The 23442-nt window shown below is 45.3% G+C and overlaps 1 protein-coding gene across 1 annotated transcript in view; it reads left to right on the top strand.

Annotated features, from left to right (window-relative positions):
- The window catches only part of LOC119399288 (solute carrier family 25 member 35), an 82925-nt gene extending 60287 nt beyond the window's left edge, over nucleotides 1–22638 (top strand). Inside the window, exons 3-5 of the mRNA XM_037666105.1 lie at nucleotides 15366–15539; nucleotides 19622–19914; nucleotides 20910–22638. Of these exons, the coding sequence (XP_037522033.1) occupies nucleotides 15422–15539; nucleotides 19622–19914; nucleotides 20910–21461 (963 nt within the window). The 5' untranslated portion in view covers nucleotides 15366–15421 and the 3' untranslated portion in view covers nucleotides 21462–22638. The remainder of the gene's footprint in view (nucleotides 1–15365; nucleotides 15540–19621; nucleotides 19915–20909) is intronic.
- Nucleotides 22639–23442: the final 804 nt, after the last annotated feature.

Raw genomic sequence — 23442 nt, 5'->3', positions numbered from 1 at the left:
GCTCCCATGATCCACTTCCTCAGGGTTTCAATAAAGTTAATTCCCTCTCTCTATCTCTTTCTCATGTTAGCGTATGTTATAGAGCGTGGTGGGAGAGTGACATAACGACCAGGTGTCACACAATGCGAATTAAGTAACTAGTGGGTCCTTTAAAGCTTCCAACCCATTACAAAAGCTCAGTCATAATTCTTCATCGTCATCAGCCATCGCATCAAGATGGTACCTCGCTTCTCCGCAGAATGACGATTAATGTCGTGGTGGGTGCTTCCCAACTTCACAAAAATTATGATTTGTGGCGTAGTGGATACATAGGCGTGCGCACAGGGGGGGCAGGGGGGGCGGCCCCCCCCCCTAATCCCCCAAGAGGGGGGGCGCAAAATCTGCCCTGTACATTGACCCTTCTAGTCAAATAAAAGGGGGGGGGGCGCAAAATCTGCCCCATACATTGACTTAGTAGGGGGGGGGGGGGCGCTGCGATGAACCTTCGCCTAAAGTCCCTTGATATATAGAAAGTAGCGACACTCTCCTCCATATCCTCTCCCAAGTGTCCAACCTTCCTCTCCCAAGTGTCCAAACCGTATCTATCTCCTCTCCCAAAGGACCTCCGTGCGGGCGCCGGCCCTATAACCCGGCTCGCGCCACTTTCCTATCAAGAATTGAATTGAATTGAATTGAATTGAATTGAATTTATTGACATAAAAATAGTGTACAGTATACAACAGTGTAAAAAATGCATCTGAATCCCTAGCCAAAGGCTAGTTGGGATTCATTCAAAAAAGTAATTTAGAAAAGGGCATGCACAAAAGAAAGTTTACAAATACAAATATTTTACACATGGAAAAGTGAACATAACGTAATGTATTTACAGTGCTTGGCGAATAATCATGGATGCAGGCAGAAAAAAAAAAGAGAGAGAAAAAAAAAAAAAAGAAAGGTATGCAAGGGATTGTTTGAGAAGAGCATATCAAACTTCACAACAATAAATGAGCGCATCAAAAAAGTGTTAATGACATTGGGATACTATGAAAACTAATCATGACATATATATCTGGACAGCATAACAATACCGAGTAAGTACTGATAGGAACTAGATTCTAATGCATACATACATATTATATAATTGCAGATGAGCGTGCACATAAGTAATGCAATAGCATGTTCCATAACTTTCTTTGAAAATGTATTTAATATAGCTATTTCTAACATTGTAACATTTGGGCGTCTATATTTTATTTAATAAATATTTTTTGAGTGCAAGAGAGAAATTCTTATTCTGTTTTATTTCTAGTGGAAGGGTATTCCACACGGCGATTCCATTAGCTGTAAGTTTTCTGTTACCGTATACATTCTTTGTTTGCTGAGTAAGATAGTTTCCTTTTACTTTGTTACGGCTTGCATAACTGGAACATGAAAAATTTGATGAGAAAACTGGATAGTTAGTGTTTATACTAGAATGGACCATGAGAGCTGTTTTATAATCTATTAGTGTGCTGAACGGCATGATATTTAGGTTTCGGAAGAGTGGTAGCGTGTGTGCCGTATAGTCTGAATTCGTTATAAATCGTATTGCTCTTTTTTGAAGTTTTATGACCGGTTCTAGGTACGTGCGGTAAGTGTGACCCCAGGTAACAACACAGTAGTTTAATTGACTATGGAATACGCTGAAGTAAATTATGCGTAAAGTCGGTAAATCAAAAAGGTCTCGACACTTATATAGAAGAAAACAAGCTTTACTCAATTTTTTGCAGACTTCGGCAATGTGTGGTTTCCAGTTAAAATTTTCATCAAGGATAACGCCTAGGTATTTTATCGAATGTACTCTTTGCAGCGCTGAATTGTTTAGTGTGAGTGTGCATGTGTGTTCCTCAAGGGTTTTGCGTGGTGAAGTAAACACAATGTACTTGGTTTTCTGTGTATTTAATGTTAGTCTATTTGAAGAGAACCACTGGTGGATATCAACAAGCTCCGAGTTCACGGATGCTATGGTATGGTTAAAAGAATCTTGAGCGCATATGAGAGCTGTATCATCAGCATACATAAATATGGAAAAGTTTTGTACCACGCTAGGCAAATCGTTAATAAACAGCGAGAAAAATATTGGTCCAAGAACAGAACCTTGGGGTACTCCTATAGTTGTATTAAGAAACTCTGATTGGGTATTGGCTAATTGTACTGTTTGTTTACGGTTTTCCAGATAGCTTTTAAAGAACTCAAGACACATTCCACGAAAGCCATAGCATTCTAGTTTATTTAATAATATGTTGTGGTTGACAGTATCAAAGGCTTTTTTTATATCGAGAAATATACCTACCACTGTTCTATTGTTATCTAAGTGAAAATTGATAAGTTCAGAAAGTGACAAAACAGCTGTGTCGGTTGACCTGCCCTTTCTAAACCCATGTTGACAGGTTGTAAGAATACTTTCGTGTTCTAGGAAAGACATGATTCGTTTAACTATTAATTTTTCAAACACAATATTTATGATACTTAAAATGGAAATGGGACGGTAGTTTTCTGGTATGTTTTTGTCACCGGCCTTGTAAATCGGGATAATCTTTGACAACTTAAGAAGTTCGGGGTACGTAGACGTATAAAATGATAAATTAAAGATTTTTTCTAGAGGCACACAAAGGATGTCAATGCATTCCTTTAGCGCTAAAGAAGGTATATTGTCGCATCCGACTGAAAACTTAACTGGCATACCACAAACTACAGCCACAATTTCACCAGCCGTTATATCAGTAAACTTAAATGTGTTAGGGTTACGAGGAGGGTATTTAATGTATTCTTCGCTGATCGCCGTAGCCGCCAGTCGAGAACTGAAGGTGCAAAAGTAAGTGTTAAACGTCAAAACTAGGGTACTTAATGATATTCCGAGAACCTCAATGTCTGGCATGGTCATATAGCTTGCAGACGGTTTAAGAACCGAATTTATAATACGCCATGTTGTTCGTGAATCACCTGAATTTTTCGTTATCAAGTTCGTGTAATATTCTTTTTTTCTTTTTCGAATCAGCGCTGTTACTTTATTACGGGCAACTCTGAATTGCTGTAAGTAATAATCATTGTTCTTGTGCATTTTTACCTTTGAATGCCAAAAATCTTTCTTTTTTATTTGTTCTAAAATGGGCCGATTCATCCATGGGCAAATTGGTGTTCTATAATACTTTTTGTCCTTAGTAGTTGTTGATTTCATTAAGGCCTCACTTAAGCATTTACTTAGCTTGGAATAGGAAGCATTAACGTCTGGAGTAGATACTTCGACAGATAGCAAAGATTCTGGTGAATAAATGCATTCAGTACTTTGTAGACATGCCCGAAGGGCTGGGAAAGAAATACGACTATGGGTGTCTCGTGATTTAATGCGGGGAACCTGTGTGACTGGGAATAATATAGTCGTAGGGGAGTGATCACTTATAGTTGCGTCATAAGTAGCACACCATGCTTCTCCAGTGTCGAAGTTGCACAAAATGTGATCAATACAAGACGATGATTTTGGCGTGACACGTGTTGGTGCAAATATAACGTTATGAAACCCGTATGACAATATCATGTTGTAATACTCTGAATGGTAGTCCTTTAGGGTATCTATGTTGAAGTCACCGCATATTACTGTTTTTTGCTTGAGCGTATTTACATGTTGTAGTAACCTTTCAAAATGTTGCATGAAGTCTGATAATTTTTCCCTGGGGGCGCGATAAACCACTATGATTACTTCATCTTGACATCTAACAGCAATAATTTCAAGCTCAGATGAATACGATTTTGAGTAATCAGCAAGAACACTGCAAGGTATACCAGATTTTACAAATAAGGCTACACCACCACCTCTGTGGGAGGCGTGTCGCGCAGTGGAAAAGAAATTGTAACCAGGTATGCTGTAAGTTTCACTCTGTTTTAGCCAAGTTTCGGAAACAGCTATGTAGTCAAAATCAAAAGCGTGTAATGAAAGTAAAGTACAGAAATGATCCATGTTTTTCTGTATGCTACGTATATTACAATGGATGAGGCTATGGCAAGAATTCACTTCTGCAAAATGGCTTGCAGATTGTATCTCGACGTCCATTTCAGACAAGCTTTTTTGATTCAGATTATTAGAGAGATATCGTTTTCACATCGGATATGAACGACATTGGAATTTTCAGCTTTTCTTGCCAGAACTTTTCCATTGGAAAACCAAACAAATTTCCAATTTTTTTCACGCTTCCTCGATATTGCCTTTCCCAATAGAATCTTATTCTCCGCACACAGATGTTCATTTACATATACAGGTCCATCGCCTTCGTAACCGAAATCTGCTGGGGTAATTTTCTTCTTTTTCACCGCTTGAAGGATTCGGTTGCGGGTTGAGCGTGACCGACATCTCACGACCACATTTTGTTTTGTTTTGTCTTTTGAGGGCACTCGATGAACCACATCAAGTTCCTCCGAAGTTATTGGTACTGCAAACCTTTCAGCAAATGATATAATGCTACTAGCCAGGTCTTCATCTTTTTTTATTGGTAGCCCTTTAATTTCAAGATTCTGTTGTCTGCTGTACTGCTTTAGATCTCTTATTTCACAGCGTGCTGCATCAAGGCCCTCACGCAGTGCAGCATTATCTTTCTTTAAGGCTGTATTATCTCTTTTTAGCGTCTCAAGCGTTTTCTTTAGATCCTCAAAATGGCTATCCATGAACTGAATTGTTTGTTTGAGCTCTTGCACCTCAGATTTCAAATCACTGTTGTGCGTGTCTACCTTAGCCGAAAGTTCGGCAATGAGTTTAGCTACCTCTTTTATTGTCGTCGGCACCTTGTCACCCATGTTTCATCTGTTCACAAGTACACTAAGGGTTAGTACAACTGTAGTACAGAGCAGTCCAGGAGCTACATAAAAGCTAGAAGTCCTAGTGACTAAGAAATGTGTTCTGCACACATACCTGCGTAGGATAGAATGGGTGATTATTCCAGCCCCGTGTTTCAGCTGCCTGGACTGCTCTGCAATGAGTGACAGTGAGCCGAAGCTGCCGTCTTTTATAGCTTGTAGGCCATGACGTCAGTTGCTCCAGCGCATGCGCAGTATCGGCGATTCCAGGGTAGACCAAGGGGCGGTGATAGCACAGCAGCTATTCCAGCGACGAAAGGCCACGCGCCTTCGACGTTCGCGGCCGAGCGAAGCAGGATTTCCACTGCGTAGGATAGAATGGGTGATTATTCCAGCCCCGTGTTTCAGCTGCCTGGACTGCTCTGCAATGAGTGACAGTGAGCCGAAGCTGCCGTCTTTTATAGCTTGTAGGCCATGACGTCAGTTGCTCCAGCGCATGCGCAGTATCGGCGATTCCAGGGTAGACCAAGGGGCGGTGATAGCACAGCAGCTATTCCAGCGACGAAAGGCCACGCGCCTTCGACGTTCGCGGCCGAGCGAAGCAGGATTTCCACTGCGTAGGATAGAATGGGTGATTATTCCAGCCCCGTGTTTCAGCTAACACAGATAACGCGCGCTTTTCCCAGGCGACGGCCCGTGAAGCGGGGAGGTGGAAGGCGGGAGAGGAGGGTGCTCGGCGTGGCGGCTCGGTAAAAAGAAAGACGGTGCTTTCCCAAAAATATCCAGGGACTTTACCTTCGCCCCCCCTAATGGGGAACCCTGCGCACGCCTATGAGTGGATACGTTGCTAGTGTAGTGTTAGTAGCCACAAGAGAGTTTATAACGGGCTCTAGAAATGCCGCTCTTCGAGCTTTCGCTGTGAATGTGCAGCGCTTTCCACGCAGGCATGGCGTTTTTTCCATTCCCTAGACAGTGTTTTTTCACCGAGCCTTCGGGGTTGGTTCAAGACCCGTTCAAAGTGCCTTAAGATACACAGCACAAGTCTCTAAGCCTCCTTTTCTGTTAATGGAATTTGCAAAAAGCTGAGCTCGGCGGCTCATTAAAAAAAAATTCTCCAAGTTCCTTTTAATTACGACCACCCATATACATTGGCAGGGAAGAAAGGAAGCACAACACCGATGCGCGCATCGAATGGAGCGCGTAAATGAATCAGCGTGCAGGGCGAAACATATGAGGAAAGTGGAACAGGAGAATGAATGGTGCACGGGGAATTAATTACAAACGAAAGACATGCTACACTGCGCGTTTGGCGAATGAAAGGCGCGGTGCTATTAAGACAGCCCGCAGATATTGCGAGCACCTCATTAAGGAAGACAATGCGCGTTTGCCCAGGTGCCAGCAGTTGCTTCTACTTAGTGCCAATGTATAAAAGGCTCGCGGACAATGGCCGCTTCTGCCGGCTTCCAAGTTCCGACAATACCGCAGTATAAAGAAAAGCACACACACAAAGAACAAATACAAGCAAGAGGGGGGGGGGGGGGGCGTTGAGGGGGCGTTATGAGCTCGAGACAACTAGAGTTACTGTATATGCTACCTTTAGGTAGCAGAGTTGCGAATAGGTCTGGCTAGCAACCACAGCTATGCGGTGAAGTCGCACTCCGTTTTTGCAGGCGACATGCCTACCGTGTCGCCGAATTACATGTCTGGCGTGTCGAAGACCGGCGATGAGCATTGGCTGTCGATGACTAGTGTTACTTATGTTCGCTGTAGCGGCAGCGTCGATGGATGGATGGAAGAACTTTATTGAGGTCCAATAGGTCGTGCTATAGTTTCCTAGCCCGAAGCGGGCCGCTCCCACGTTGGGACCGAAAGACCTAGCCTTTCGGCCGCTTCGCGGGCCCGTTGGACTGCCCATAATCGTCCCTCTAATGTCGGACTGCGGCAGCGTCGAGTAATGAAAGAAATTAGCCGGAGCGTCAGCTTCTCCGCAATGCATGGTTGCAAGCGGCGTTTGGAAGACAGATGCGCAACTCTGCTACCTAAAGGTAGCGTACACAGTTACTCTAGACACAACCTCCTACCTGCCACCTTGCTTTCTGCGGTACCCCTCGGACATGAACGACTGCTTACAGGGGCGTATAACCGAATTTTTTTCTTTCGGAGGGAGGGGAAGGGGTGATCCGGTTTCACCTTTATATATGTTCGTTCGTGTGCTTGCATGTGTGCGCGTATATACAGCATGAATCATGGTGCACTTTTGATCGGTCACAGGAAAGCTACAAAACAAGATAGAAATGTGAAATCTCAATCACTTGACGCACGCAATAATGCACACGACAAATTTCGCCAGAAAAAGAATACACAAAGGGGGGCGGCCGCACACACCCAGAGTGTGTCCTTTCCGGCCGTTTCGCTTTTCGTAATCCTTTGCAGACACATTTGAGCACATTTGGGACCTACATCGATAACGCTTCTAAAGCACTTGAAGCAGTACAAAACCGCGCAAGTCGCTGCATCTACTCAGATTATTCATTTCACACCTGCTTTACAAAACCAAAATCGGAAGCACATGGTGATAACCTGGAACTAAGACGACCTAGAATTAGGTTGAGCCTTTTCACAAGTTTTATCATTCCTCGCTTAGCACCTCGTTAATCTCGCCTGCTTGCTGCCGCGGGTCATTGTACGTGTAACCACATTTGTTCGTCGCGCGCACCATTTTAAGACCATTTTATAATTTTTTTCCTCTCGAATCCGTGAAGAAGCCAAGATATACGCTTTACTTAGCCTATGAAGCAAGGCCTCATCTTTCCACTCATCAACAAGCAGAGAACAACACGGTCCGCAAGATTCTCTGTCATACTAATGTACAAAAAAAAAAAAAAATTCCAGCGCTCCAGTAACTTCGGTTTCTTTAACTCACTTTCAGTAAACAGTAATTACGAGCCGTTGAGCCCTCGATACCATCTATATCCTCCCGCGTGGTCATGAGAAGGTCCTGTCATCACTGCTGGAAAATTTTGCTAGAACTCTAGTAATACCAAAATATCCCTGCACAAAGCTTCCACGCAATCACTGGGTCCGTGCAGATCGCGTGCTGCAGCAAACGCGCTCCGTGTATGAATCCGTATAGTGCAATCCATTGGCAAGCAGGCATGGAAAACAAGAGTCGCCGGGATCGCAAACTTCGGTTGAGATGTGCCCCTCCCTCGTTTCCCCCCTTTACAGTATTTATATTCTCCTGGCGCATTGAAAAAAAAAAATTTTTTTGCGCATTTGCGTCGCGGAATCTCGATGAAGACACGTGGTCTCTACATGGAGCGAGACGAGAGAGCGGGACGGCGCACGCGAGCCATATTTGAAAGCACCGCGTCTCGGTCAACGGTCGATACCGTGTCCGCCCTCGTGTTGGGGTACTGTGCGCAAGATGAGCACGAATGAAAACCGTGTCGGCATTTATCGGCGTTTAATGCGAGTATTTCCAGGTATTTGCGAGCATGGGCAGGCGCAAACGTACTAGTACATGACTGTTTAAGATACTGCACTTTTTTCGCCCCGAAATATGCAAAAATATAACGTGCATGTCCTGGTAGTGCTATCAAGAGCATATTTGAGGGTGGGCGCGTTGACGTGGCCCGTCTTGTGTGGGATCGCCATTGGGCCCATCATTCTGAATGTCTAAGGAACCGGGCTGGTTCCGAAACGTCGGGCTTCTCGTGGTTTAGGTTAGTTTGGCTGGACTTTAATTAAACTTTTTCTCAGTTTACCTTCCCAACCAGACAGACATCTGTCAAATGTTTACCTCGTTTTAATGTGTCAGTGTGTTCGCCATTAGTGGCACCGTATTTGGCTTATCATGTTCAATTGCTTAACTTGTAGGTTAGTTGTAGGCAAGTAGATACAATCTCTCCTTTTAAAGGAGTCGGGAACCGTCCCTTAGGCTTGGTGAGAAAACACATCCTGCGGAAAGCAGACACTGCTTTGACCAGCTCAGCCAAACCTTGCAGTCGTGCGCGGTAACGAGAGTTTAGAAGCGGAGCGCGAAGTCACCGTTATTTCCAGCGTGCTCTCTTCACACAGAGGGCCGTTCTCACTCTTCGGTTGGCGGGGCGCTTGACGTCGAACAACAGACAGCATGCTATTGGCCAATAGCCGACATATATCAAGAGCGGCGTTCGGATCAGATGCGCTTTTTGCCATGGGGTGCCGCCACGTGCCGGCGACGTGCTCCATAGTGTGCTAACATTACACAGTAGCCACACTCGCGCACACGAATCGCAGCGGGAGAGAGCGATCCATGGAGCGATCGCGTTTGTTCACGCGCGCTCAAGGTCATGACGCCCGCTGACGTAACTTCTCTCCCTCTTGCCATCCCGCTCCGTGTAGTTTCCAGCGCGCTCGTCGGTAGGAGGAAAAGAGAAAGCGCTTAAAGCGTGCGACAGATCCCTTTAACTCAGGTCGTTATTGACGGACTCGATAAATTTTTCGCGGCAATCGATTCGCGAGGCAATAAACTCTGATACTGAGGTCATTCGGTGATTACTTGGAAGAATGGTTCAGAACCCTCTTTAACAGCTCCGCCCGCTATCGCTGTTCTGTGTACGCGTATACTTTGTTTGTGATTGTTTCTTTTTCGTTGACTCTCCTATCAGCTCTCTTCTTTTTATTGTCGCACCTCCCGCACCCGTGCAAGATTGCTAATCGGAACTACCTCTGGTCAACCTCTATGCATTTCTATGCTCTCTCCATCTCTCTCTTCCTAGTACAAGCGTATGTATTCATTGCTGGGACTTCACTGCTGGAGTTTTGCGAGTATATGAACGGTATTGTCGTACTTCAGTTCAGGGACGGAACGTATTGCAGCGTATTTTACATATATGGTGCAGCACGCAGCATGTGTATGCAAAATAGACCTTATGCGGGTTCCAGTTTCAGTTTATGCCTATTGTGCGCACTAGCTAGTGGAACCAATATTGACAGGCTAATATTACCCAGGGTGGTCATATTTTGTTGTTTCTAGAGGATCAGTCCGACTTTACGAAACTTCGGTTATATAACTGCCTTCCGCGGTTGACCATCTCCACGGCAACCTTCTCGCTATCACGTACATGAATGAACAGCACGCGCCTCGTGCGCCTCGCCTGTCTGAGAAACGCTCTTACGCAAGAGAAGCCTTGTGGATACGTTCCCTACATTCTGTACCGACCACCTTTCCATTTTTCTTTTCATATCTGCGTGAGCAACCAGTGTTGTAAAGTATCGGCCATATATTGTGCAGCATGTCTCTTTATACTTCTCGCCGACACTATGTGCCAATATGTACATGAATCAGCGCTCACGCGATATTATATATAAATAAAAATTGTAAGGCTGTACATGGGTTTCTTGCGCGCAACCATGACGGTTACATTTATTTCCACTCTAAAGAGAGACAGGGCGTGCAAACACGGACACAAGAAAGAGATCAGGACACCACAAACGCCGACTAACAACTGACGAGACGCACAACGGCTGAAAAGAAAGAAGGCACGAAAACTTATCTGCGCATGCCCATGCAACCGGCGAACCTATCACTCCGGCACGCATGGCGGTCTACGTGGAAGATAACTGTTAAGGCATTTGATTTCATCTTTATGCAAGTTAATCGACGGTTGGCTCACGCATGCGCTACCACTATTCTCGATATGCCATGCTTCAATCATCAGGCGCGTTTCTTCATTTCTATGCCGGTACAACACTGCGCATTCATCGAATTTTGGCGTGCACTTACAATCTCGACAATGTAAAGATAGATTAGAAAGTGAGCCTCCTGTTAGCGATCTCTTATGTTCCAACAATCTCTGGTTAATGCATCTGCCCGTCTGTCCTACGTAGAAGCGGCCGCAGCTGAAAGGGACCTTATACACCACACTCGTACGGCAATCAGTGAATTTGTTGGTGTGTTTTACGAAACAATTATCGGTCCGCTTCTTGTCTTTTACTCGCACATTCTTCCTCTGCACAGCGGCACAAATCTTACCTAGCTTATTGGCAGCCGTGAAAACAACATTAACGCCGTATCTACTTCCTACTTTCTTTAGCCTGTGAGATATGCAATGAATGTACGGAATACCTACGACACGTTTCTTCCTATCGCTTTCTGCAACCATGCTCGGACTTAACACAATAGACTTCTTTAAACGCTCAGCGACTGTGGCCACTGCATCACGAGGATACCCTACATCTAAAAGACGCGTAACCTGTGCGCTAAAGCTATCACTCATTTTGTGCTCACATGACTTGGTGAGGGCTGACTTAAGGCAAGACATGGCGATGCCGTTTTTTTACAACCTTCGAGTGCTTCGACGAAAAATTTAACAGCGGTTTGGAAGATCTAGGAGAATACTGCCAGCACACGTGGTTCTTCTGGAACGTTAAGGAAATGTCTAGAAATTGTATTCCATTATTCTGAGGCACCTCTTTAGTAAAGCTCAGCCCTCCTCCATTTAATTCAAATTTTTCGCTCACGGAAGTTACCACCTTTTCAAGGTCCTCATCACTACAAAAAATCAAGTAGTCGTCCACATAACGAAAAATCTTAATAACCGAATTACCTAAGGCGCCTTCCAAAAGAGTGTCAATCTTGCTAAGGTATAAATCACTAAGAACCGGAGCAACCTTAGAACCAATACATATCCCTGATTTCTGCACATAAACGCCTTCCTTCCAACCTACCAGCGTCGACTTTAAATACATGGAAAGGATTTCTAGAAATGCCCCGGTAGAAACACCACATTTATCGGTGAAAACCGTCTGGTCGCCTTGTTCGTTAATACATTCATTAACACATTTTAACAAGTCCTTATGCGGCAAAGAATAATATAGGTCTTCAATATCCATACTGAAAGCTTTACAACAGCCGGGGTTCTCCTCTGAGAGGAACTGAACTAGCGCCTGAGAATTACGCATACGAAAAGGGTCTGAAAAACTCAAAGAGGTTAAGCAGTTCTGCAAATAACTAGATAGAGCGACTTGCCAGGTGCCTTGCTCTGAAACGATTGCTCGAAACGGAATCTCGTTCTTATGTGTTTTGGCTGAAAAAAAAAAACAATTCTAAAGTAAGTGAATTAGCCTTCTTGACATTACAAGCTATTCTCTCAAGATTGTGTCTTAACAAAAGGTCGACAGCACGTTGCCTAACTACCGATGGCTTAAGTTTTACCGTCCTAAAATTCTTTTCTATGGCTGTTAATGCTTTTTCTGAGAACAAACTGTCCGGCATAATTACAAAATACCCTTCCTTATCTGAAATTACTGGCCTAAGTTTCTTCTCGACACAGTAATTAACCAAAGGCCGGATAGGATCAGAACACTTGAGATGCATATTAGAACCCTTGATGCTAGCAACGCAGTCTGAAATGCAGTGGGAACGCTCTTCTTCAGAAACAAGTCTAGTGATTGTACGCGGCAAACTTAAAACGTCTATTGGTTTCAGGTTCGGCTTAAAACAGTATTTAGGACCTAAGGCTAGGGTTTTGCAGTGACTATCATCTAAGGCAGCTCCTCCAAGGACTAAACCCTAGCCTTAAACCTGCTAAACTCTGCTAAACCCTAGCCTTAGGTCCTAAATACTGTTTTAAGCCGAACCTGAAACCAATAGACGTTTTAAGTTTGCCGCGTACAATCAGTAGACTTGTTTCTGAAGAAGAGCGTTCCCACTGCATTTCAGACTGCGTTGCTAGCATCAAGGGTTCTAATATGCATCTCAAGTGTTCTGATCCTATCCGGCCTTTGGTTAATTACTGTGTCGAGAAGAAACTCAGGCCAGTAATTTCAGATAAGGAAGGCTATTTTGTAATTATGCCGGACAGTTTGTTCTCAGAAAAAGCATTAACAGCCATAGAAAAGAATTTTAGGACGGTAAAACTTAAGCCATCGGTAGTTAGGCAACGTGCTGTCGACCTTTTGTTAAGACACAATCTTGAGAGAATAGCTTGTAATGTCAAGAAGGCTAATTCACTTACTTTAGAATTGTTTTTTTTTTTCAGCCAAAACACATAAGAACGAGATTCCGTTTCGAGCAATCGTTTCAGAGCAAGGCACCTGGCAAGTCGCTCTATCTAGTTATTTGCAGAACTGCTTAACCTCTTTGAGTTTTTCAGACCCTTTTCGTATGCGTAATTCTCAAGCGCTAGTTCAGTTCCTCTCAGAGGAGAACCCCGGCTGTTGTAAAGCTTTCAGTATGGATATTGAAGACCTATATTATTCTTTGCCGCATAAGGACTTGTTAAAATGTGTTAATGAATGTATTAACGAACAAGGCGACCAGACGGTTTTCACCGATAAATGTGGTGTTTCTACCGGGGCATTTCTAGAAATCCTTTCCATGTATTTAAAGTCGACGCTGGTAGGTTGGAAGGAAGGCGTTTATGTGCAGAAATCAGGGATATGTATTGGTTCTAAGGTTGCTCCGGTTCTTAGTGATTTATACCTTAGCAAGATTGACAATCTTTTGGAAGGCGCCTTAGGTAATTCGGTTATTAAGGTTTTTCGTTATGTGGACGACTACTTGATTTTTTGTAGTGATGAGGACCTTGAAAAGGTGGTAACTTCCGTGAGCGAAAAATTTGAATTAAATGGAGGAGGGCTGAGCTTTACTAAAGAGGTGCCTCAGAATAATGGAATACAATTTCTAGACATTTCCTTAACGTTCCAGAAGAACCACGTGTGCTGGCAGTATTCTCCTAGATCTTCCAAACCGCTGTTAAATTTTTCGTCGAAGCACTCGAAGGTTGTAAAAAACGGCATCGCCATGTCTTGCCTTAAGTCAGCCCTCACCAAGTCATGTGAGCACAAAATGAGTGATAGCTTTAGCGCACAGGTTACGCGTCTTTTAGATGTAGGGTATCCTCGTGATGCAGTGGCCACGGTCGCTGAGCGTTTAAAGAAGTCTATTGTGTTAAGTCCGAGCATGGTTGCAGAAAGCGATAGGAAGAAACGTGTCGTAGGTATTCCGTACATTCATTGCATATCTCACAGGCTAAAGAAAGTAGGAAGTAGATACGGCGTTAATGTTGTTTTCACGGCTGCCAATAAGCTAGGTAGGATTTGTGCCGCTGTGCAGAGGAAGAATGAGCGAGTAAAAGACAAGAAGCGGACCGATAATTGTTTCGTAAAACACACCAACAAATTCACTGATTGCCGTACGAGTGTGGTGTATAAGGTCCCTTTCAGCTGCGGCCGCTTCTACGTAGGACATAGGGCAGATGCATTAACCAGAGATTGTTGGAACATAAGAGATCGCTAACAGGAGGCTCACCTTCTAATCTATCTTTACGTTGTCGAGATTGTAAGTGCACGCCAAAATTCGATGAATGCGCAGTGTTGTACCGGCATAGAAATGAAGAAACGCGCCTGATGATTGAAGCATGGCATATCGAGAATAGTGGTAGCGCATGCGTGAGCCAACCGTCGATTAACTTGCATAAAGATGAAATCAAATGCCTTAACAGTTATCTTCCACGTAGACCGCCACGCGTGCCGGAGTGATAGGTTCGCCGGTTGCATGGGCATGCGCAGATAAGTTTTAGTGCCTTCTTTCTTTTCAGCCGTTGTGCGTCTCGTCAGTTGTTAGTCGGCGTTTGTGGTGTCCTGATCTCTTTCTTGTGTCCGTGTTTGCACGCCCTGTCTCTTTTTAGAATGAATACGTACCAACTAGCTCAGCTCTCTGTTATTCTAAGCTTTATTTCCACGTCGTTCACAGACTACTCTGCTTCTGTCAGCGACGCAATCATCGCACTGTAATCGATAGAAGCGTGTTTTCGAGAAATAATGCTGTCATGACCATGTAAGTGTGCATCACACCTTGGATCTGTTGTGCATGGGCGGAAGTCTTCCGTTTGTTTCTGCTACTTTCATTAAACAATTGGTAGTTCAGCGCTTCACTCTTCCTTCTCTGTCCCCTTTCGCGAAATGCATTTCGCGTATTGTAGTAAATTCCTCTTTTCTTTCTGTAGCAACAGCTGCTGAGACGCTGCTTGGTTTACGAATATTAGAACAGTTTTACAGCCAACATTTTACATGTCTACACTCTACCCGAACAAAACAGGCGCACAAAAACATGAAAAGCGCTGCCGAACCCTCTGTGTGCGCTTCCATTTACCGAGATGGTTGCTGCCTTGTGCTACACGTGTTTTTACCCTTGATAATTTTGTTGCTCATGTAGAGTGAACCACACTTGTATAGAGCGGTCGAGCGGCCGTCTTCGGACTGTGCCAGCATCACGTATATCGGTAGCCGCTGGGTTCAAGATAAGGTGGATACGAGCGCTATGAGCGCATCCGGCGTGGCCGTGCATATGTTGTATTATCGCTGCGCCATTCTGTCAGTGTGAATCAGACTGTAGGGGTGAGAAGCGTAGCGTTCACAGCCGTATGCTGGCAAATACTATTTTCTGTTTTCTTCAAAAAGAGCGGAGAAACGGGAGACCAACCGTCCTTGAGGCTAACGAACTCTATTTGGACAGAAAGGCCTTTCATTTTTTTTTTATGCTCAAGGTGTCGACCGTTCTGCTGTGTTTGCAGGATCCTATGCGGCTTGCTGCCAATTTTGAACAAAGTACGAAGATAGGGGGGCTGCAATGGCGGAGGTAGCAGTCGCCGCTGTGGCCTCGTGTTCGGCCAGCCTGATCACACATCCCATCGAGGTAGCCAAGATCCGCATCCAGCTGCAAGGAGAACTGCAGCCGCCAATCAAAGGTGCGTCTTACATTTTTGCCCTGATCACGCCGTTCGAACCTCGTGCGCGCACACACAAAAATAAGCGCTTACCGCGCTGCAACGAAAGAACGCCTCTCCCTTGTTACCGTCAAAGATGAAAGACGTCATACAAGTTCGGGTCGACGATCGTCAGTTCCTCTTAAAAGGCTGTTATCCGACTTCACCGACGAAAATATTGCCCACATTTCAAACATGCATGCAGTGGTTGACAGTTTGTACACTGATCCGTGCTTCCCGCGGCAGTTTGACACCAAAAAGGTTTTCACACTGCTCTTTGAAAGTACTAAATACAGGCATACCTTTTGCTAAACTGGAAGGGGCAAAATGCGGACATTTCCTGGCGATATGGTAGGTCGAAAACAAAGATATCTGCTAGTAACTGGCGATGGCTCGCAATGTAGTGTACTGCATGTATTAGTTGCTCGAGTATGCTATACGCATATGCTCGCTGGTGTATCTTCAGTTTTTCGCAATCGCTCTTTTTTTTTTTTACTTTGCGAGGAGCGTAATAAAGAGCACACAACAATATTCTGCACGAATTATTGCTCAAACAGTTGGTTACGGCTGAAAACATTGCACTGTTCTCAGTCGTAACCGATTAATCGCTTAAAAAATCGTGTGCACTGGTTGCCAGGTGCTCTTATACATACAATCCAAAAACAGCCGCCCCAGTAAATGGCGCGAAACGTCATAGCAGATGTAGCTTTGCGATACACACGCATTAATGGATTGTACGCACCTTTACTTCATTCTAGCGTGCTCCGGTGTTCCTTCTTCACGCCCCGGTCCCGCTGCGCTGATAATCATGTCTCATTGTGCGCACACGCCCCACCTATTTTGGGATGAGCTGAAAAAGTTTATGTAGCTCTTCCTTTAGATTACACATCATGACGTCGTGAGCCCATTAGACGTTCGGAGGAGCAGCACGAACTATATTTTAAACATTTCACGCCAATTACGAGAGAACGCTGCTCGTGTACATAATAACTTGTCGGTGCGACATGGACATATAAGCCCTTTAGCTTGTTCATGAAGGTCGCTCGACGATGACTGCGTGTGTAGTCGGGCACAATGTTAGAAAGGCAGGGGCGCTTCCACCTCATAGGCAGATGCGCACCAACGCGTAAACGGGAGTACACTTTCTAATCAGCAATATGCTGTTATTTGGTATCAACGGTTGGAACGCTGGAGAGAGAGAGAGAGAGCGCGCTTCAGACGCACGATACCAGCTCAAGGCCACGTGAAACACAATGAACATCGGTTAAAGTTACAGCCTTTTGTGTAGGTCTGTTGTTCCTATAATGTTTCACTCAGGGCCAAGTGCGCTGTGGCCTATTCAAACGCACGTAAAATGTTAATATGCGTTAAATGACGAAAGGCAAGACCGCTCTCATTGCAATTTGTTCCACTTGAAACAGAAAGATATGTTCTAAACATCGTTGTCTCGATAGAGGGCCCGGACTTCTATACAAGTATTCTCGTACATTTGTAAGTTTGAAGAAGTTGAAGCATTCTGTAACAAGAACGAATATAGCAGTTCTCTAAAAGGCACCTCTTAGTGGTATAACTCAGTGGTGTATGATTCATTGATTTAGCCTAATTTAGATGCCAAAATATGTAAACTTTATGGAATTTGATGCCATTATTCACTTACAAAAGTAGAAAGCGAAGTGAAGAGGTAAAAATAGTTGTCGCTTTACAAAATATGCTTCCCTACACATTCACAAGATTTTAACTTTTTCTTTTAAATGGAGAGGATCATCACTAGAAACCGGATTTTAATAATAATAATATCTGGGGTTTAACGTCCCAACTAGAGACCGGACTTTAGGCAAATGCTTATTTTGTCCCTTGCGCTCCTATCTCCCCACTTTGATTAATGAGCATGAATTAGAGGTTAAGAAGCGCTTTTATAGCGTTTTTATAGCGCCTATGAATACCTATTTTTGGCATTTGTGCCTAAATACCTACAAGTGTCTATAAATGCCTATTTTCAAAATCGGGGCAACACAATTTAGCCTCAAGTTTCTCTTTCGAGTGCAGGTTTAAGATCGTTATTCATGTTATCGGGCAACATTGACTGTTCGGAACTCTATGGGGTTCAATCTAGTCCTTTATTTCAGCCAACTTCCGGAAACAACCGCTAGCAGCAGTGAAATGGGACGCGCCGGCCAGCATACGCCGCCGCGCTGACTTGGCGCGAGCGGTTGGCGAATGCGAAACTGCGGAGAGCAAAGGAAGAAAGAAAATTGTGATGTGCACGTGGCCTTTGTTTTGTTTGTAATTTACTTTTTAAGGTGTTTACCGACAGGGGAGAAATCATCCCGACGCGATTCGAGCAGGCTCGAATACGAGGCATCCCTCTGTTCTGGTCTTTTAGCGGTCTGGCTATCTGCTCCGGCTCTGCCCTTCTCAGTCATGCCAAAAGAAAGACCCCCAGGAGTGTGTTGATTCGACAGTGGACATTTGACTCTCCATGCTACAGAATAAAAGAGAGACTGTGTGTGTTCTGCGAACCGTGGGGGAAAAAGGACAATTGCACGGTTATGTTCAACTGTTGGCGCCTTTGTGCCCTCATAAACAATAACATTTATTGATTTCCTGTAGTAGATACAGGTCTCGCACGTCTTTGTTTTGAAGTTATTTGCATTTACGTAACCATTTATTGTGACTGTATTTACGACGTTGGAGGTCTGAAACATTGTTTTGCCTGCCTGTTTTTGGTACCTAAAACGCGCTTTTATAGTGGAAGCTGTCACAGCGAAAGCTGGTACACCTAAAGGTATAGTATATACAGTAACTCTAGTGCTTCCCTACCTCACAAAAATTATGATGTATGGCGTAGTGGATACCTTGCATGTGTACTTGTAGATGCCCCAAGAGAGTTTGGAACGGGCTCTAGAAAGGCCGCTTTTCGAGCTTTCGCTGTGACTATGCTGCGCGTTGCGCGCAGGCCTGGCGTTTTTTAATGCCTAAAAATCCGGCCTCTACTCATCAAATTCGATGTAATGGTTGCCGAGAAGAATTATTATTTTTTTTTTCGTTTCTATGTAGTAATTTAGGAGCGTTCAAGTTAAACTTACAACAATAGCATTACCTTCGTCCTTCTGCGCTGCGATGATGGAAATAAAATGCACAGTCAGCGTCACAAGTTTAGAGACTCTGAGGAAGCTATAAATTTCCCAGCAATTCGCGACTTTATTCGGTGGAACTGCCCCGCCGCGGTGGTCTAGTGGTTATGGCGCTCGACTGCTGACCCGAAGGTCGCGGGATCGAATCCCGGCCGCGGCGGCTGCATTTTCTATGGAGGAGAAAATGTTTGAGGCTCGTGTACTTAGCTTTAGGTGCACGTTAAAGAACCCCAGGTGGTCGAAATTTCCGGAGCCCTCCACTACGGCGTCTCTCATAATCATATCGTGGTTTTGGGACGTTAAACCCCAGATATTATTATTATTCGGTGGAACTGCGCAATACATGTTGCTAGCGCGCTTTAGAACAGACCGCGGAAATCTAAATTCAAGGCTTCCTGCCGAAGCATCGGCAATATCAAGCTTTTTCTTGCGTCTCATGGTCCTTAAAGTTTTGGTCCTGGCTGTACAGTGTTTGGCAATTGAAATGCAATACTCGGATTGCGTGGTTTCTGGTACTGAGGGTGACGGTGAGCGCAAGCGCGTTCGTGGCGCATGGTGAATGCGTCCGGTAAACAGTCGTTCAGTCCGTGGTTCTTGGTGGCGTCGGCGGAGCGCTGCAGCAGTCTTTCGAAGGACTGCATGCAGTCCTTCGAAACGCACGCGCCCGCCAGATCCATGCGGCGTGGCTTGTGAGCGCAGTATTTTGAAGCCATAGCAAACAGCGCTACGCCGGATGCAGTCTCCATGTGCATCAAACTCTATCTACCTCACTGCCAGCAGCCACGCGCTCCGTGTGTCGCGTTTCAATCGTTTAAATCGCCGAGCACTGTACACTAGGCTGATAGCGCAGCTCGCACGCAGGTAACGGGTTTCTCGGCTTTGTACGCAGAGTTGCACAAGCTTCCAGCAACATTTCATGTTTTGGCGCAGACAAGTCGGGGCGGATGCGGCCGGTGTACCGTAACGTGCCCCAGGCGCTGTACACGGTCGCCCGCCACGATGGCATCCTCGCCATCTACCGCGGCCTGCTGCCGGGCTTGGGGTACCAGCTGCTGGCAAATGGGCTGCGGCTGGGCATGTTCCAGACCATCGAAGACTTCGGCTTCACGCTGGACGAAAACCTCGAGCCCAGCATCCGCCTGAGTGCTATCTCCGGCGGAATAGCCGGTGCCGTTGGGGCGTTTGCCGGCTCGCCGCTTTTTCTTCTGAAGACACACATGCAGGTCCGACATGTCGAAATCTGTGCGCCCTTAGCGCGATTGGACTCGTAGCTGTCGAAGAGCAGTGCTTTCTGTGGTTGCGCTAGTTTAATGTTGAAGAGTGCTATGAACCCCGGCTAATCACATTGCTGTAGGTCAAGTGATGTTGTGTTCCCTAACTTTCGTACGTTGAAGACGTGACAGTGACGACATGCCGCTGCATATGGCATGAAGCTCCAGTGTTGCAGCGTCCGTAAATCCTCAGGCGCTCGCGACGAGTCACGTATGGAAATGCCAGCGAGTGGACGAGTCGATACCACAAATTTGTTGGCTGGAGCCAAATTTATGGGCATTGCTCGGAGGCGTCGGTGGCAACTTTGAAAAAAAGAGAGAGATAGGTGTGTTTATTTTGGCACTTATGACGGGGAAAGAGGGGAGAGGGTAGGTTCGCAATTTAGTGGTGAAATTGTTTGTTTTCTTTCAATTATTCAGTTGTTATTCAGAATACAGTTATTCCCACGGCACACCTTCGGCACGTATACTTCAGGTATGGCACGTACTGATACGGACTGTAGACGATACGGATTGCGCATGGACTTATACGGACTGTGCACAGACTGTAGACGGAAAAGCGACCTATGTCATTTTATTGTTACTCTAGGTAATGACCACGTGATAGCCTCGCGCTGAGTCAGTGTTAGTGTATCTATCTCTCACTGCGCGATGTAAAAACATCTCGCAAACACAACGCAAAGAAACGAGATATATTGAATGGGGCGAGTCCCACGGTCTACTTAGATGTTTCTGTTCTTCCACGCTTTTTTTTTTCATTCTGTATACTTATGTTTATTATGTTTATTTTTTGTGGCAGTAGGGATCAACTGACCCAACCTTATATTTTCGTCACGAGTATAGCAGTTGTCGTACTAGTGTTTTTCACCATACGTGAGGAGAAACGTCAGCAGAGTTGGTGAGTGACGACAACGCATCTCTCATCGACACTGATCCGGTATTTGCAGGTGCACTGTGCCACAGCGTCCATCGCTGTCGGTTACCAGCATGGCTTCAGGACTGCGAGAGCGGCCTTCATGCACATCTACCGGACGCAGGGCCTGTGGAACGGCCTATGGCGCGCCACCTCGGCCAACATACTGCGCATCTCCACGGGATCGGCGCTGCAGCTGTCCACTTTCATCGGCTTCAAGACGCTGCTCAACACGGCCACCGAGGGTCGCGAGCGCTACTTCTTCATCAACACGGTGCTGGCGGCGCTCATCTCGGGCCTTGTGTCGGCGCCTTTCATCGCTACCGTCGACGTGCTCCGGGCACGCATGTACGCGCAGCCGTCGAACGCGCGAGGCGAAGGCCTCTACTATCGTAGTATATGGGACTGCGTGCGCAAGATCAAGCGTACCGAGGGCCTGCGCGGTCTTGCCAAGGGAATCGGTGGTGCTTTCCTCTACACGCTCACCACCTCGTCCATTACACTCATCTCGTGGGACGAGCTCAAGAACGCCCGCAGGGAACGCCGCCACTCGAGGGACTACTACATCGACTTCGGGTACCAGTGATGCCCGACGTTGTTTCTAGCCAATGGTATATGTCCCAGTTACCTGCATACGTTCACATGTTACCCCATATCCGATTATGGTGGAGGACCACTTATACCGTGGCAATTTCGCACGGAAGTGCGGCGCCTCCTGTGGCACCAAAGGTTTCCCCAAAACAGGCGTCAGAAACAGCAATGATCAAAAGGCTCTTCTTGAACACATGCACACCTTGTTTCAGCTCAGGGTAGAGGGAAAGAAGTACGAGACATTGCACGCGTGTTTTGTCAACGCTTTCGCGGGTACGAGTTATGAAGATCTATTGCCATCGACAGGCCAAGATTGCAAACTCCTCCCACGAAGGCGCCTTGGGCCTGATACCGGGATCCCCGAACATGGTTCCCTCAGTATGGCACGTAGGCATAGGCAGGAGACGCCTCAGAGGCCCAGCAACAAAGGGGAACGATGCGACAATGCACCGTGCGCATGAACACCTAATGCCGGCAGGTGTTTGGGACAGCTTATATGCATAAACATATTCACACCAAACTTTGCAAAAGAATGAGGAACGATGCATGTGACGCCGCCTATCCTTGACAAAACTTCCTCGCGAATAGCTTAGAAGGTGCGCTACAAAAGTTGGAACTAATCATTTTACATGCAGATTGTATCGACGAACATCATCCTCACTCTGGTGGATTTTGGCCAAAGCGAAAGTGGGAATTTCAGTAACAACGAGAAGGTAGGAAAAGAAAATACAGGCGAGATGATCTGCCGGCTTATGATGGCACGTTCTCCTGAAGGAACAGTTTGGCAAACTTAGTTGTCTATGTGTGTTTTCTAGCGCTGTTTTTTTTTTTCTTGAAGATAAGTACAACTCGCCGAGCTCTCAGTTTTAACTCAGCACAAAATTTGGAAGACTTTGAGTACGCACCAATATATCCAGCAATATTGCTGTCTGAAAGCAGCACGAGGACTAAGAAACACACAGACGGGGAGTCTGACAACCTCAATGCATACTTATTTCAACTAGCGACAAAAAAAAAAAACAAAGAAAGAAGAAAAAAGAAAAAAAGAAAAGAAAAACGTCACAGATGAGGTAGTCCTTTCAAAGTTCACGTTCTGACTCTCTGATGTTGTTAATTAACGCTACTTGTTTAACTGAGCGAGTCTTCAGAGTCTAAGCTATGCCTCAGCGCTCTCTGCTTCTTGCTGTTTTTCGATTCCACGAAACAAGACACAGGCAGCGTGAAGTATGTTGTCATTTCGAGTGGTGTTAACTTCAAGCTAAGCGTCTGAAATGCAGGCTAAAGGTTAGACCGGACTTAGCGGGAAAAGTGAGGGGAGCAGTGAGACGGCGTCTGCATACATCATTTGGAAAGAAGAAAAAGAAAAACTAACTACACAGCTAGAACGTTCTCATATCAACTATGAACTACGGAATCGGAGAAATGCATTCTGACACGCTGGCAGAAATTGTCTATGGCTCCAAGTACAGCGAGGAAGCGACATAACCCCATTAAAATGTGACTTTTGCGCATCGTTCCATGGTCACATTAAGAACAAACATGTATAGAAGCCGACATGGGAACCTTGTGAAGTACTGTTACGGAACAGAACACATCAAAACTGAATGAAAAAAATTGAAAAGCGGTACACTGCGAGTCAGAAATATTGAAGTACTTGTTTTTATAAGTTCATTATTTTTTTTAGAAACAATGTGGTTTACTTCTACTAACACTATTCCGTTAACCTTTTGTTGAGCACGGTCTTTAGTTAAGCGCTACGTGCCTAGTATTTCATTGCTAGAGAAATTATAGAAAAAGCGGCTGGCTACACTGTAGAAGTGTAGCGTGCTGGCGAAATGCGGCAGTTTGCTAACGATAATTTTTAACACTTTCAGACCTCGTAGCCGCAGGCTGTAAGGACGTCTTCTCCCTTGTGTTGTAACGAGTTACTGCTGTTCGGCATGACTAGTGCGTGACATCATCCTTTGCTCTGTGTA

Source organism: Rhipicephalus sanguineus, chromosome 1 (genome assembly GCF_013339695.2).
Source record: "Rhipicephalus sanguineus isolate Rsan-2018 chromosome 1, BIME_Rsan_1.4, whole genome shotgun sequence".
NCBI classification, from domain to species: domain Eukaryota; kingdom Metazoa; phylum Arthropoda; class Arachnida; order Ixodida; family Ixodidae; genus Rhipicephalus; species Rhipicephalus sanguineus.
This window is presented reverse-complemented; position numbering and strand designations above follow the sequence as displayed.